The sequence below is a fragment of the Danio aesculapii genome, chromosome 16 (assembly GCF_903798145.1).
Source record: "Danio aesculapii chromosome 16, fDanAes4.1, whole genome shotgun sequence".
NCBI lineage: Eukaryota > Metazoa > Chordata > Actinopteri > Cypriniformes > Danionidae > Danio > Danio aesculapii.
Genome location: NC_079450.1, coordinates 27,495,848 through 27,513,146, shown reverse-complemented (window position 1 = coordinate 27,513,146; position 17,299 = coordinate 27,495,848). Strand labels below are relative to the sequence as shown.

The following is a 17,299-nucleotide window of genomic DNA, read 5'->3' as shown; positions in this document are numbered from 1 at the left end:
CGCAATCCAAACCTGAGAGTAGAACCCTCAGTGCTGGGAAACAACCACACACTCTCCCATTCACACACTATGGCCGATTTAGTTAATCCAATTCACCTATGTCATGTCTTTAGACTGTGGGGGAAACCAGAGCTGTTTACCTTACAAGTAGATTTAATTGGATTTGCATTGTAAATATAAATAAAAATAAAATTATAAACAAATAAAATTATCTTGCATGTCTTTGGGGGGAAACAGAAGCACCTGAATTAATCCCCAAAGACACAGAGAGAACATCCAAACTTTGCACAGTCTTCCTGGTGCAGCCAGGACTTGAGCCAGCCACCATCTTGCTGTGAGGCAACCGCGCAAACCACTGGAGTGTGACCTCGCTGTAGCCTGTAGCACAATGAATTATAAGCTCGAGTAGTGGACCTGCATGCGCATACGTTTATTGCTAGAAATTAAACTATTGATATTAATTATTAAATTACCCATTACATTCTGTTATCAACATCTACACCTACCCCAACCATAAACCCAACCCTCACAGTTATTAATGTCTATACACCTACACTGAAAAAAAGGATGTCTGCAAAATTCATTCATTTTTTTTTTCCGGCTTAGTCCCTTTATTAATCAGGGGTCGCCACAGTGGATTAAACCGCCAACTTATCCAGCACATGTTTTACGCAGCGGATGCCCTTCCAGCCACAACCCAACACTGGGAAATGTCTGCAAAATTGTTGCAAACAATTTATATGTGTTGAATTTAAACAAATTAAATTTAGTACCGTTCAACTTAATTTATTTGTTTAAATTCATCCCAAATAAATAACTTTACTAAAAATTTGTAAATCTAAAGAATCGTCATTGAATCATTTTTTTTTCAGTGACCTCAACCCTAAACCTAACTGTTACAGGAGCACAGGCATTACCATCGTGAGCGTTACGATTTCCACTACATATTAGACCTGATCCAGTACGTCATCGTGCTACAGACGGCAACGAAGACATCTTGAACCACTGAGCCACCATGCTGCCAATGTGAAAGCACTCATATTATCCACCTCAAGCAGAAATATTCTGAAATTTCCCTTTAGACATGGAAGTGACAAAAAGATATTCACTTGTGTATCACGTTTATTTTGCACATTCAGTGGGTGTTAAGAACACTAACATACAGGTGGGTGTGTAACATCAGCAGAGATCTCACAGCATTTTGCATTACATCATGTCAAATATTCACAAGATATTGTTTTGCACTAATACATTTTGCACAGTGTCCTGCCAATTTAGTTTTGAACATAAATTGTGTTTAGGTCACAGGAACGTTGTTTCACATTTTATTATTTGTATCTATCCTGTATTACTATTATTATTCTACCTGTGTGTTTTAGGTTCTCCAAATAATCGTTTCTATCATTCTATTTTGGCATATCAGTGATTTTCCACATGAAAGAGATTGCTAGGTGGATAGAGTGTGCTTTTATACAGGAAGCGTGACTTGAACATGTAAGAAGATCCATTCAGAAAAAGCATCTCAATGATAGAGAAACCATATGCTATATTAACTGTCAACCACAATTTGCTAATATGTGGGTATTTAAGCGGGAGTGTGCGTAATCTATGTTAGAGAAATAACAATATGTGATTTGGGCAATAGTACCTGCTTTTCTGATTCTGCTTCAATCCTGGGCACATTTCCTACATGAGAATCTAAATTAACTCTTTTTTTGCAGTTTTAGGAATACATTTTTGGGGGAAATTGTCAAATGAGATAATTTCAGTATTAAATAAATGAGTTAAGAGATTTTTTCGATTATTTATTAATAGTTTTCTGAATATATGGGACTAAATCTTTGTTAAACATACTTTATTTTGTCAACTTCCTTCAGCTCTAGATATAATCCTTCCTGTGTCCTAGGTTCATTCTGGGTCTCTTCCCAGCTTGTCATGCCTAGTGCAATGCATTCTCCTTGCTCAAAAAGCTCTAGTAAATGCCATCAGGGCAACCTCATCCACAAAAAAAGCAGAGGCGTTAAAGGGTGAGGGCTTGATTGCGTTATCTCTGCATTTTGTAGCAGCATAATTGCAGTCCATTAACTGTCGTGAAATTATCCTGACAAAATGCATCTTTTGTATCTTTAAGTACAGTTTGTCTTATGATCAACCAGCCATTCACCATGCTGATTAGTTACTGTCGCTGTCTTTTGATACATTTAAAACAAATCATTTCTAGAATCAGACTTAACTGCAGTGTATGTTTGATTCATGGATTTCATTTTTTTACTAGTGTTCTTCCCGCGTTAAAGAAATGCACAAGCAGGATCATTAAAGGAACCAAATATAATTTGGTTAGTCAGTGAAAAGAACGATCTATTCTTCAGAAATGAAACCGGGCCTCAGTTTATTGTTGGGAATTTGTTCCCTTGTGATTTATTCAGTGGTTGTAATGGTTTTTATTGTCTTTGATTGGGCTGTGCTGCTCGTGTCTGGTGTAGACAAAAAGTTATCAGCCTTAATTCTGACTTCATAAGACACACAACATTCTATCCCAGACATAGACTGTAGACTTAATGAAAGTAAATTCAAAGTAAGGAGCACCAGTCAGAAAGTCTCAGGCTACCAGTGTGAATCACGTTATTATACACGTTCTCGTCATAAGAGATACAGAAATGGGGGAAGTGAGGAGAGGGAGGTATGCAAATGACAGAAATACAAAGGATAAAATGCTACATACCTTCCTTTTCCTAAAGGTCACATCAAATGGCTCAGAAAGCCTCCTTATTGATACCAAAGCTTTGCAGCTTTGTTCTACAAGCACACATGTTTGTCTATCTCTATATCACACAGGATATAAAATGACAGCAGATCCAATTCATCTTATAAAAAGAGCATCCGATGACATGGGCTAGTCAAGTCTACAACACAGTGAACCTCTGTTTTATGGTGAAGTGAAGCTCTGATGTATGAAATTCAGACAGAAAGTGACATTCAGAGTGTGTTTGTAGCATAGCAGTGTAGACTGAGGTTTTTCAGGGCCTGATTTATTCAAAGTGTATGAGGAAATTGTTGCCCAAGCAATAAATCAGGCCCGAAGTGCTGCCAAAAAGGTTATTGTTGTACAATCACATGACTGGACTAATAGCTGAGGAGAATGTGACACAGCAGGAATCTCCGTAACATCTCCAGCCAAAGCAGAACGGAACAAATCATACTTTAACGTAGATCATACAACCTCTGCGTCACTTTGGTGCATTGCTCATACAGTGGAGATAATCAGTACATATCAGAAGATGTTTTTTTCACAAGCTCCCCTTCAAAAAGAACCTGTGTAATGCGCATAACATCACATAATGTCCAATTCTGGATTTAAATACGGAGCATTAAGACATGCGATACGTTTCTTGAGAACAGCTATACAATCCCAAACCACAAGAACTCCTAACAGTCTGTCAGTTTGTTATATTTTGGTCTCGTTTTATTATTCATCTTCTATGTATTTGTGATTAGGTTAATGTGTCCTTGTAATTTAAAAAAGATTCATTTCCGAGGCCCATCATCGTATCAGCAATGATGTAAAAGTTGGCGTAAGTCCTTTTTTTTTTACAAGTCCTCCTGAATTTCAGTTACCATGTTGTGGGTGGTAACAAAGGCATCTTTTCCCAGAACTCTTTCTCTCTCTCATTCAGAAATGTTTCCTGTGTGCCTGTGTTTGACTGTGTGTGTGTGTGTGTGTGTGGAGAGAGAGTGTTGCTGTGAAGCTCTAATGTTAATTGAGTGTGTGCCACTTTGAGATTTGGCGCCGTGGGTTTTGACAGACTTCCTGCCAGTGGGCAGCACCTGAAGGGCATGGGCTGTCTGCACCGAGCACAAGGCGTCCCAATGCCTGGTTTTTAGTAGTGCGGTCAAAGTCCATGACCAGGAACTCAATAGAGATGTCAGGGAGCAACTCCGCTGGCACGTCATAGATGAAGGATTCGTTAAAGACGGGGTTGAGCGTGCATTTTTTCACATGCGTTTTCTTCTTGGCAATGCGTTTGTGGCCGTAGAACACATTCAACTTCACATAAGGATCTGGGACAAAAGATAAGACCAGTTATTAGATTCCAACATTTGTTATGGATTTGCTACTACATTTTAGGGGTTGGTTCAGAAAAGTCTATCATTGTTCTCTCATTTTATTTCAAACCCATTAGAAATGGACACTTTTGAACACTATTGGTTAGGGCTGCACGATTCTGGCAAAAATGTGAATCACAATTTTTTTTGCTTAAAATTGAGATCATGATTTTCTCACGATTCTGTAAATGCAAAATAAAGGTTAATATGATTAGCCTATTATTATTGTTAATTGTCAAACAAATGATAAAACAATAATAATAATAATAATAATAATAATAATAATAATAGGCATATGTGTGGGTCTACTGTTGCTGAAAATGCAAAGTTTTGTATAGTCATTATGGTGGACCTGAACAGACTTGCAATATGTCCTGTATGTTAATTCTCAGTAAAATGATGACATCAGAATATAACTATTCATAATTCTGAAGTTGATTTAATATGTTTAAGACATGTGCTTGTCATCTGTCATTAACAACATTAATAGACCATTTGTTTTCACTGGTAAAATTAGAATTTTGTCATTATCAGATTCCTTCTTGCATTATATTCAACATTATACGCTAGGGTTGTTATACTGACACAGTAAACATTTATTTTCATGGACAACACTAGGTGTTTGCTATTAAAGAAAAAACATATCAAATGCTTGTCGTAATTATAACTGTAAAATGCGATATGATCATTTAAATGATGTGCGCACAGGTTTCACTTTCACTTCCGAGTGCGGCTCATGGCTGCTGTCACTGAGAAAAAACACATACATGCAAATCAAACTTCTCGCACGGCCCTCCAACGATCGTTCTGTGCAACAAACTGAACGTTATTTACAACTTTATTACCTGTTATTCACAGCCTATGCAGGTTGTGTTCACTAAAGTTGCCCTTTAAGTGCACGCGCGCGTTCTCGCTAGTAAACAAACAGCTCGCGGTCAGCTCACGTGTGATTTCTCGGCCGCGAATACATCATTACATTAAGACAGAAATGACATTTTTGAGTGAATTATACCTTATAAATACAGAATGTACCACTTTTAACAGCATTTGAAGGTGTCAATGTTGCTGTGAAGACTTGTGCGACTGCCTTGCTTCTCTCCTGACCTTGAAAATATAATTGGCTGAATCGTAGAAAAGCTGAATTAAGATCATGTGTAGGGTCGAATCGAGATCGTGATCTTTTTTCAATTAATCGTGCAGCCCTACTTTTGGTACAGTTTTGTCCTTTTTTCAGTTTCAGTAAATGGTACTGATTAATGTTTATGTGGTAATGAATGCTGAATTGAAATCTGTTCATCATCAAAAGTGATCACGTCTCTTCAGAAGAAAGTGAAACCTGTTTTAAATGGGTTTATCTTTAATCTTTTTACAAACATTTGAAATGTCATAAATTTGGGTGAACACTTTAAATTAAGTGACATTTGTGTCAAACTAATTTTTAACCAACATATATTTTTATATGTTTTAATATTCATTCATTTCCTTCGCTTAGTCCCTTTATTCATCAGGGGTCGCCACAGTGGAATAAACTGCCAACTTATCCAGCATATGTTTTACACAGTGGATGCCATTCCAGCTGCAACCCAGTACTGGGAAACACCCATAAACTCTCACACATACACATACATTCACACATACACATACACTACGGACAATTTAGTTTATTCAATTGACCTATTCTGCATGTCTCTGGACTGTGGGGAAAACCAGAGCACCCAGAGAAAACCCACACGAACATGGGGAGAACATGCAAACTCCACACAGAAATGCCAACTGGCTCAGCCAGGACTTGAATCAGCGACCTTTATGCTGTGAGATGACAGTGCTAATCACTGTGCCTCTATGCTGCCCATATTTAAAAATATAATAAATATAATTGTCTTTTTGTTTGCTTTTAATCTATAACTTATTCCTGTCATGCAATTTTATTTAGATTTTCAGCAGTGAAATTATTTTAACATGAGTTATTGTTAGGGTGGTCACCAAAGTATTTTTTTTTTGCACTTTAAAACCCCCCCGCACACACACACACAAAATCAGCTGCGACCACTTCTGTCAAAGCACTTAAAAAATGTCAAACGCTCAGCACATGCTTCCATTGACAATTGACAAAATTGAGGCACTGCTTAATATTTTCTGAGAACCATGAAATAATTTTCATTTGTCCTTGATATAAAAAGAAAAGGACATTTGAAAGGAAAAACCTTTTGCAACATAAATCTCGTTACTGTCACCAAATGAATCAAAGCACTAATTTTGTTTATTGAAAAATAATAGCAGTGTTGAATTGATTGAAATGTCTCTTTAAATGTAGACTTACTTGCAGACAAGCCAGTGATGTCCAGTTTTGGAAGATGTTTTGCTTTTAATACCACCACACTGAGTCTGTGAGAAACAGGCTGATAGGAAAGAGAAACCAGCAGCTCTCCATGGCTCACACACTGCAAAAAAACACACTCGATGTTTAAATAGACAGCTTTTCTTGGGGATCCATACATTCATAGTTGCATAATAAAAAACAACTACTGAATGGAGCCTTTTGGATTTCTCTCAATTTTTTGCCTTAAAGAAATAGTTCACCCAGAAATGAAATTATATCATAATTTAATCATCAATACAATACAATTCAATAATTTAATCAATCCTGCAAACCCAGTTGTTCAAAAAGCCATCAGCCTTTGGTTTTTTTTGCGGCCCCTGGGGTGATTACTTTATATTAAAAACACAGCAATAGCGTCAGATGCAGCAAATTGATTTTATGGCACCAGGTTAAACTTTCTGACACCTTTACGGCACTCAACATATATTACAAATAAATTCAGACCACAACTATACATAGAGGATGGTCTCCGAGTAGCATTCTCCGAAATTAGTCAATGAATAGACTAGCTAGATAATAAACAAGTGCAAGGTTTATTTATTTATTACCACCTCAGAGGATATTGGGGGTCGCGAGTCACTGGCATTATTATTTTGGGGGTCGCAGGTTGGGAAATTTTGGCAACCCCTGTCCAAATGTGTTTAAGATTCTTTCTTCTGTTGAACAAGTGAATATATTTTGAAGAATGCAGGACAAAATTAATTAATTTTCATAGTATTTTTCCTACCAAAATTCTTCAAAATGGCTTCTTTTGTTTCCAACAGAAGAAAAAAAACAAGAAAGAAACTCAAACTGGCTTGGGATCACTTGAGGGTGAAGAAATGATGACAAAATTAAAATTTTTGGGGTGAAATATCCCTTTAAAGTAACAGTACAACAGATTTTCAATGTACCTTCACATCACTATAACTGCAGCTCAACAAGGTAAGTGAGAATCATGGTGTGTTAGCAGAGGAACTGTTTACATGCATTAATGACGGGTACAAAATGCGAGCTGTTTTGTTTTCCGTTTATCTTCACAGCTCATCCTCTCTTTAATTCTGTGTGGAGGCACAAGCAGGCTTTGATGTACGCATCATTCAAACCCACTCAGTGAGCAGGAGGATAAGCACATTTATCAATGACTCCAATCTGCAGTAGGAGGATGACACAGTGATGATTCAGTGCTGAGCTCATACAAGTGTCTGACTTATAATAAGTGCACAGATGAATCAATCACAGCGTGACAGCACAAATTCAGTACGGGAAACCCATTTAAGGAATCTAAATGTATTTGTCTTGTTATATAATGTATATAATATGACATATACTGTATGTATTGTTGTAGGAGTACATACTGTATGTATGTATATATGAATATGTAGTAGTTAATAGTAGTTTCTACTACATTTTTGTTTTTGTCGTTTTCATGCTGCATATATGAAGTACTATATAATGCAGTACATAGTGCTTTAAAATTGACAGCGATACACAGAATTGAACTAGGTACTATAGGACAGACTTTGCCTACTTCAGTACTGTATAGAAATTAATTGTAAAATAGTATAGTATAGTATAGTATAGTATAGTATAGTATAGTATAGTATAGTATAGTATAGTATAGTATAGTATAGTATAGTATGTAAGCTAAAAACAGCCAGATGACCAGAAGTGCGCAGTTGATGGACTCTTTTCCATCCCATGATGTCATTTACAAATGTATGTCACGTAAAACTAACTAAATGGCAGACTTAGTAGTCTGAATTTAATTCGTACTACTCATACTATCCACAATTTACTTTTAAGGGGATGCAAAGTTCAAATTCATAGATATACAAAACCTACAATGTAGTAAATGATTTCTCAAACGAATTGTTTGTGTTATCTCACCTGCATGTTTCTCTTTGTGATCTGTTGTGTAATATGAACCCGTCCTGTGCTCGGGTCCACGCCAGCCAGCGGAACCATTGCCTCACCAATCACATCATCTCGTGAAAAACGGTCAAAGCTCAATACCAAGAAGTGCAGCGTGAGATCTGACAAGGAGCTGTACGGTACGCCATAAAACGTGAAGGTTTCGTCAAACGCAGGCTCCAGAGTCTTCCTCAAAACCCGAGTCTTCACTCGATGCTTCTTCTCAGGAAGAATGGTCATCTTCACGTATGGGTCGGCACTGCCTGTCTGACCTTCCACTCCTGGCAAACCACGAGCCTCCAGGATAGTGACCACCAAGGCCTTCTTGGGGAAGTTGTAGTCGATTGCAATGCTGAGGTCTCCCCGGCTGGGCTCATCTGCGGGGGTAAAGGGTGTAGCAGTACTGGAAACCGTAGTGCTGGACGTCTGACTGCTGCTTGCGGAGCTGCTATCCAAGCAGCAGTAATCAGCTCGCACCGGAAGCTCCCTCTCCAGCCTGGAAACCTCATGCCCACGTTCCTCAAGCCTCATTTGCTTTTCTCCAAGCAAGCCACTTTCTGCTGCCGAATCCATATTTACTAGCACCACTGGGCGCCCCTTGCTACCTTGCAACCGGTCAGAGGGTTGAGCTCTGGCTTCACGTGCCACTCGAATGATCCTCTTGCTGTTGGTAAGTGCGTCAGGATAGATACTCATCCCTTTCAGCATGTGGATAAATTTGTACGGAGGGTCTGTGAGAGGATCGCTGTGTTCCGACTGGATGCCATGGAGCTTGTAGTTGGTCCTGTTGTAATGTTTCTGACAGCAAGTCCACAGGTAGATTAATGCAAAGACTGCAACCACCAACACGCCAGCACCAATAAACCCTGCCAGCACTGGAGACATGTCTGAAAGAGAAGAACAGAGACAGGAGATAAACACAATGGGACACAACAGTCACATCCATTTATCTTCTACATTCATACCTTAAGACGTTCAGATGGTTATCTTTAACAGAATTAAGCTACAGTCTCTCTGGTTCTGGATGGTTAAAGCACACCAGCTCTGAACAAGCAGCCACTGACAGACTGGCAGTCTCTTTATTCTGCTTCATGCCCACTCCACCCGCGTGATGCAGAGGACCACGATCAGCCCACACTGAGACTACGGCATCCGGTCTCACTACGCAACAACACAGCTTTTAAATATTTTAGATCAAATCCTAGCTGGTGTTCTTACATTTGGTCTGTGTAAATGTCATTTGTGTTTGTGATTGGCATTTAATGGTGTCCTATGTTAAATTGGTTGTTTAATACCATATTTTTAGTAAATTTATGTCACTTCAAATGCTGTAAAGTTGGCTGAACAATAAATAAATATATATGTTATCGATTAAAGGTTTAGGGTCAGTATGATTTATGATATTTTAAGAACACACTTTACACTACACATACATTTGAAATCAGAGTTATTAGCCCCCCTGAATTATTAGCCCCCTGTTTATTTTTTCCCCAATTTTTGTTTAACGGAGAGCAGATTTTTCAACACATTTCTAAACATAATAGTTTGAATAACTCATTTCTAATAACTGATTTATTTTATCTTTGCCATGATGACAGTAAATAATGTTACTAGATATTTTTCAAGACACTTCTTTACAGCTTAAAGTGACATTTAAAGGCTTAACTAGGAGTTAGGTTAACTAGGCAGGTTAGAGTAATTAAGCAAGTTATTGTATATTGATGGTTTGTTCTGTAGACTATCAAAAATATATAGCTTAGAGGGGCTAATAATTTGACCTTAAAATGGTAAAAAAAAAATTAACTGCTTTTATTCAAGCCAAAATAAACAAATAAGACTTTGTCTGGAAGAAAAATTATTATCAGACATTCTGTGAAAATTTCCTTGCTCTGTTAAACATCATTTGGGAGATATTATATAAGACCAGTTAGGAGGAGTTCAAAAAAATAGGTTCAGCAAAATTAGGCCAAAGTTATTAGCATTTTTAAAAATATGGTTATAACGTTTGACCAAAAAGTGGCGCTGCGAGAAACTTTTTGAGCACATTCAGGGCACAATCCCCAAGACACATACTGACTTTCATCACAATTCGCCAAAGCGTCCGAAAATATAGCAATTTTGACATAATTCAAAATGGCCAACAGCCAAAATGGCTGAAAATCAGACATCACTTGACTCGGCATGCTCTGACAGATGTAAAGATACCAATTTTATGAATTTTGGATGAAGGATTGTGAAGCAAAAAAGCCTTTTTTTTTTGTATCTCCAGACCACTAGGGGGCAGTCCACCGAAATGCTGCATCTCACTTCAGACAATGGTTGTGATAACGCACAAGCTTGGTTTGAATATTCAATTCAATTGATCTTTAATTCTATAGTGCTTATATTTTGTAAAAGCAGCTTCAAAGATTAGAGTAAAATGAAACTGTGTCAGTCCAGTTTTCAGTGTTGAAGTTCAGTTCAGTTCAGTGTGGTTTAATATTCACTGCTTAGAGTTCAAACACTGAAGACCAAATCCATCGATGCGCAGCTCCACAGGTCCCGAACCATGCAGGCCAGTGGTGAGGAAAACACTTCACCAATTGGCGAAAGTGAAGAATTAAAAACCTCGAGAGAAACCAGGCTCAGTTTTGCACGACCATTTCCTCCATGCCCAAACATTTTGTGCAGAGCTGCAGTCTAGGCGCCGGAGGCTGGAGAGCGCTGGACGTCCATCGTGGAGAAGCTGCGGGTGGGAGTGGTCACCGGCTGGTGTACAGGCTGCCAATGTATGAATACGTCAATGCATTTTGGAGATAACCCCTTAAGTCAATTTTCGCAAGCTCTACGTCAAATTTGTTCACAAGTTAATCGTACTCCGTATCTCCAGTTTGTTTAATCAACTTGAATTCCCTAGCTTTTTGTCAACATGGTCTGTAGATCATGTGATTCGATTTTGGTGTCGTTCGTTCAAATAGGTTTTACGAAAAATCCGAAATAGCAAAATTTGTCATAGGGTGCGCTTGAATGGGCTTGAGCCAAGCAATCAGAGGAAAAATGACTTGATTGTAGCCCATTCGGTTCAAAAGTTATAAAGATAAACATAAGTGAAACTTTGGACAGGTGATGGCGCTAGAGAGTTTGAGTTAGAGAGTCCAAATTTGTTGTGGTTGAAGATCAGAGTGTCCTCTATCAGTATGCCAAAGTTTGTGCAAATGCCTCAAAAGGTTCATATGGCTGTCAATAGACTCCCAGAGCAGAAGAAGAAGAAAAAGAAGCCAGAAGAATAATAATAAGAACCGGAATGGATGCAATAGGTGCCTATGCACCTATGTTTACTGAATTTGTATGTGACTGTATTACAGATCAGTAAAAAAAAACTGCATTCACAGTAAATGATAAAAAAATAAAACCTGAACTACTGTGTATTTACTGAAACTTTCTGTCCTTGCGCTGTCAGAGCAGTGACAAATTGAGACTAATCTATGATTGATGGCAGCAGAACAGAAATGCTCCCTGCAGGCAAGTGTTTGTGTTGCTGATACATGGCCAAGCTAAGCTGTTTAAACATGGCTTGAATAACAATGAGTCTTCATGCTGATCACTCTGTCCACCTCACCATACTATATTATGAGGTCACAGTGACCTAACTTATGAGATCAGACATGAGGTCAGCAGTTTTACTGGATCCCTGCGTGTCAGTTTAAATAATGGAGAGCAATTCAGATTCATAAGTGAACGAGAAGACAGCAAAAAATATCTAGAGTCATTATAGCCCAAAAGAACAGCTTGAAGGAGCTGCAGCCAAAATGAACAGCTCGAGGCAGACAGAAAAAGAGATTAGCTTGTGCTCCACCCAGTCTATTGTTTTTTTTTCTTCATCACTCTACCAGCCACAGACAAAGACTCTCACCCTATTGCTATGATGTAAGGAGAAAAAAACAGCTGCTTCAGTTACCTGGAAACATCCCATGGGCCATGAACCAAACGCATAGGCAAACAAAGAGAATAGACACCAACTTGAAGAAAAAGCTGAGAGCTTCTGAACTCTAAACTGAGACATCTCTATGATTCAATTCTAGAGTTTCTGGGGATATAAATCAAAATAACATCCCTAAAGAGCCTGACAGGTGTGTCTAGACTGGACACGGTAGAATGATCAAATATCAAACAGAAGAGAAGATCTGTCTGGGATGACAGTAGCTTCATTGCTAGTTATATTACAGGTTGGGTTTATGGGGATCTGTGAGGGTTTGTTAAAAGAGCTCTATCAATGCTACACCCTCAAGCAGAGTAACTGTAAAAGAAAAATGTCTGCTGAATGGTGAGCAAGCAGGCAATCTACTCTGGGTGAGGACGACGGGTTCAGTGAAAATTGCTTTGATTTGACCCTCCAGGAAATATACATATAAGGGAATATAGATTTACAGACGTGAAATCAATTGTCTTCAATTTACAAACCATAGCAGAAATTAGTTCTGCCATTTATTCCAGCATTGTGGTCTTAGTGTCACACATAATGATGCAAAAAACATCATAAAAATGTAGGACAGGGATTGCTGACTGGGTTCAGACATAACACCCCCCCCCCCCCTTCTCTTTCTCTCCAAAATGCTTAGTTTTAAGGAATAAAAGTTTGCAAATGACTCAACATACAGGTAATTTATTTAATTTCATTTATGTATTTTTTTACTGTTATTTTTTTAGATAAATAACCATTTAAAAAATGTTGATACTTTTAAATATTGCTGGAATTGGGACTCAATATTGCTCATAAACCTGTAAATGTACACCTATTGACAAACCATTTCAGCATAAAACTTGTCACTTGTTCGTTCCAAAGGGAAGCTTTATTCAATTTATTTTCTCAGAGTACTATTTTTGTTTTGTTTTGATGTTTTATTAGAAATATATAAAATAGCTTGGATAAATTTGGTCTATTTTTTATTTATATGGTCCATTCATTTAAAGTCCATTCATTTGAATAGGGATAACTTATTATCAATTATAATTAAAGTGTACATTATAATGTGATGTACTCAAAAGCTTTGATGTATATACATGTTCACTTATAATTTGACATTTTTAAGAATGTCTATTTTTTTTATGACTAAATGGCATAAATTGAATCAAAACATGGTAATACTTAAAACTTTATTTATCTGTGAAATGTCAATGGTAACAGTTTAAATGTATGACCCAATCATTGTTTGCGAGATCACCATATTACCTGTGCCAACTGGCCTAGAAATATATGTGTAACATTATTAACCTATGTATAAAAAACTGGAGGAACTAATGTAACAATGGTTTTTAAGTCTTTTTTAATTTTTACTGTCTTTTTGATAGTTTTGTTTGCCTTTTCTTTTCTGTCTTTATAGTTGTTGTTGCTTTTAAGGTCAAAATAAATATATAATATAAAAAAACATTTAAAACTTTACATTTTCTTCAGTTTATTACAACATGGATATAGAATATTAATATGAGAATAATAAGATAATATTTTAAATATTATGCTTTGCTCCAAATATATCAGAATATGAAAATTCTATACAAGTATTAAAAGCATGAGTGGATAAACATCAGAGAAATCTGACATTTCACCTAAATCAAGTCATTGTCAGTACCATTAAAAATGATTAGAATTTTTTTTAATCACAAATTTAGAAAACAGATTGCAGTTCCAGTTCTTTTGACTTGGTCTGCCCATTAGCACTCACTTCATTAAAAATTAATCACTGATTGGATGGTTGTAGCAAGACACAAAACAAGGTGTAGCAGTTGTACAGTAAATGCAAATTATGTCTTATAGAATTCTTAAATAGGCCCTTGTTTCAACATGACTGTGGACACATGTTGAAATACATAGTGCCTGCTCTTTGTGTACATGTTGAGCCCACTGTGAGACTGGGTGAACTAACTGTGTCTGGAGGGTAAATGTCTCTCGAAGGCTGATGCCAGATGGAGGTGGGCACTGTGGTACCAGCTGGTGCTGGCATCAGATCCGAGGACACTCCTTTCTTTCATGCGATTTTACAGCCTTACACATGACACATTTATGCCTTTACATTATCCTTAAAAAGTTACCTTTTATTAAAAATAATATTGAAAAATACATACAGTATAAAACAGAGGGTGACAACGTAATTCTTCTCCATTGTAATAACTGCATGTTCCCAGAAATGCGTCTATGCAGCTAAAGTATTTACTGTATAAAAAAAATCAGATGTATGAAACACAAGATGTTTCTTATTAGAATTAAAACACATTGCAACCTCTATTATCTATTTGAAAGTCTATAAAAAAGCACATACGAAGCTGTGTCATGTTAATCATGAATTATTGTAACTCTATATACTATTTTCGGAGTACTCTATAAAATGTTTACTGGGTTGAAATTAAGAGGAAATATAGATTAAATGTTTCCTTAACCCACAGAATGCATTATAAATCTGTATATTTTCACATTCCATGTCCGTTTGGCCACAAAGAACTGAACTGAAGTACTGACTCAATCATAACTTAATATTTTTAATCTAAACCCATTTTATAACTGATCAGAAACATTCTCAATAATGAAGGACTGATAAAACATTTATAAATTCCTTGACATTTAAAATTTTCTTTGATTATATCTTTAAATTTATAAGGACATATAACTGAAGAATTGCCAATTTTAACTCATTTGAAATTAATGAACTGATTTCAATGTTTAACTCATGATTAATTAAAACAGCTCAAACAAAACAATTTTAAATGCCTCCTTTAAGTGTTTATATATCAGTAAAATAATTGTTTTTTTAAAAAACCTGGACTAAATAAACAAGTATTTTGAGGCTCTTAAAGTGTGTAAATGCCATTCCTTTACTATAAACTATTTTTTAGATACTTCTTGGGTGTCAAACCTGTGTTATAAGGGTTATTTCTCATCAGTTAAAATCTGAATGACTGGAAACCCATATTGCCTTTGAATTTGACAGTGGATGGGAGCCTAAAGTCAAAAACACTGGAAATCTTTCCGCAAAATAGCATCTCTTATAGCTGAAAGCAAAATAAATTTCAAAACGTGTCTTAAATTATATTGATTTATTTATCATATCTTTTATTCATTTGATTATTATCATTTTGTTTATACAAATCATATTTTATTGATTTGATTATTATCATTTTGTCTACACTAATAAAAGTCAATGGTACTTTGCAAACAGAAAAAGACGACCGAATTAATGGTTTATAATCACTAATAACTATAACTCTTTAAAACAAAACCACCACTGGAATCAACACACGTTTGCACAACAGCCCTATTGACTCAAAACCTACAAAGCCAGCGTCCTCGTGATAAATTATACCAGCCCTTATCAGCTGGTGGTTTTTGAGGACACCGGGGTGGAGACTGTGATTTTAACAAACAAAGAGGCCTGGGGTCCTGTCAGGAACAGACATCACGTCATTCCTGCTCCTTCTCACTGCGCATCACTTCATTTAAAACAGCATCATGGCGACGTTCAGCAACACTCAATATTTAATGATTGAACAACATATCCTGGTTGGACATATGTAGTCGACTTTCCAAATTAGACCAAAATCACGCATTTCTAACAAGGCCAGGTGTGTTCATAAATGCGCCATATTCATATCGCATGCCTGTCGGGGATATGCTATAGACAACTCACCGTACGCCGCGCCGATTTCGGTCATCTCAGCCATTTTGAGGGTTGGGCGCGCTGCGATTCGGATAACAGCCAAGGAGTAAACAATAAGCTAGATGTCGGTGGTACTTCGTTTAGCTGATATAATGTGGATGGTTCATGACTACATCTCTCCGGTAGACGGTGTGCTCGTCTGTGGTGCGGTCCAGGCCGGTGTGATGCTGAGCGGCTGGAATGGGATGCACTGCGTCAGATCGAGACCCTGACCGTAAGATCCGCCCACCAGCATCAGCATCCAAACACCGAGGCGCACGCACACACACCGCTCTGTCTCTTTCCAGCAACTTCAGATCCGCAGAGGTACATGGAGTTCCTACAATTAATTAATAACTTCAGGATAATGTGTTTAAGAATAAAAAGTAAGATAAGCTTAATGATGTATATTATTTTAGTCAGACTTATCACACAATAATTCTATTTTAGTTGGCTAACCTTAATGTCAGCTTGATTAAATAAAATAATATTTAACAATGTTACTGTTTTATTGTTTTAAAATAAATAGTTTTCAATTTTAATAATTTAAAAATGTTAATTTGAAGCATCATTAATCCAGTCTTCAGTTTAACACATTTGAGAAAAGGCAAGCAGTACTTCATCCAATTAAAAATGTATCTTTCATTTCAGTTTGATATTATTTATTATATTTTTAAGTAATATATTTTCAGTTCAAAACATAGTTAAATGTTTTTGATCAAGAGCTCAACTAGGAACTATTTGTTTTGACCAATGTAAAATTTCAAGGTTACTCACAGGCCAGTGCTTGCGTATTAAACAGAAACTCAATATGCTTTGTACTTTCATGGACTTTTAAAAAAAAAATTGTTTAAGGCAAATGATTTATTTTTCAATGGCTCAAGTGATCAATTTAGATTTTAAATCATTATCTTTATTTTTTTTTAATTGGATGAATGAACATTTTATGGGAAATTTTTGTTTTGATTAAAGTTATATCTTCTTGTTTAGAACAAAAAGCGAATTTAAATTAATTGACTTTCGTCAACAAGACAAATACGCTTTGTAGCAGGTTATATAAAATTGTTCTCATGAAGATAGAAAATGTTGTTTAGGGCAATTTAATTATTTTTCATTATGTCAACTGATAAAATTTAGATTTTGTTTTAAATTGGATGAACGAAAGGCTTTTTCTATTGGAGGATCCTTCAGAAATCATTCTTGATTTTCTTCCATTATTATAAAGAATAATCATTTAATCACTCAAAGATTAATCATT

General features: G+C 36.5%; 1 protein-coding gene across 2 annotated transcripts; it reads right to left on the bottom strand.

Annotated features, from left to right (window-relative positions):
* Positions 1 to 1,104: 1,104 nt before the first annotated feature.
* On the bottom strand, positions 1,105 to 16,289 carry syt11b (synaptotagmin XIb). 2 transcript variants are annotated; one of them, XM_056475772.1, is made up of 4 exons: positions 16,033 to 16,289; positions 8,354 to 9,264; positions 6,425 to 6,545; positions 1,105 to 4,059 (listed from the first exon to the last, which is right to left on the bottom strand). In XM_056475772.1, exons 1-4 carry the CDS (start codon positions 16,064 to 16,066, stop codon positions 3,755 to 3,757), a joined length of 1,371 nt encoding a protein of 456 aa, XP_056331747.1. In that variant the 5' UTR covers positions 16,067 to 16,289; the 3' UTR covers positions 1,105 to 3,754. The 2 variants fall into 2 exon arrangements, with proteins under 2 accessions (XP_056331747.1, XP_056331748.1); XM_056475773.1 differs by lacking the exon at positions 16,033 to 16,289 and adding an exon at positions 9,343 to 9,439.
* Positions 16,290 to 17,299: the final 1,010 nt, after the last annotated feature.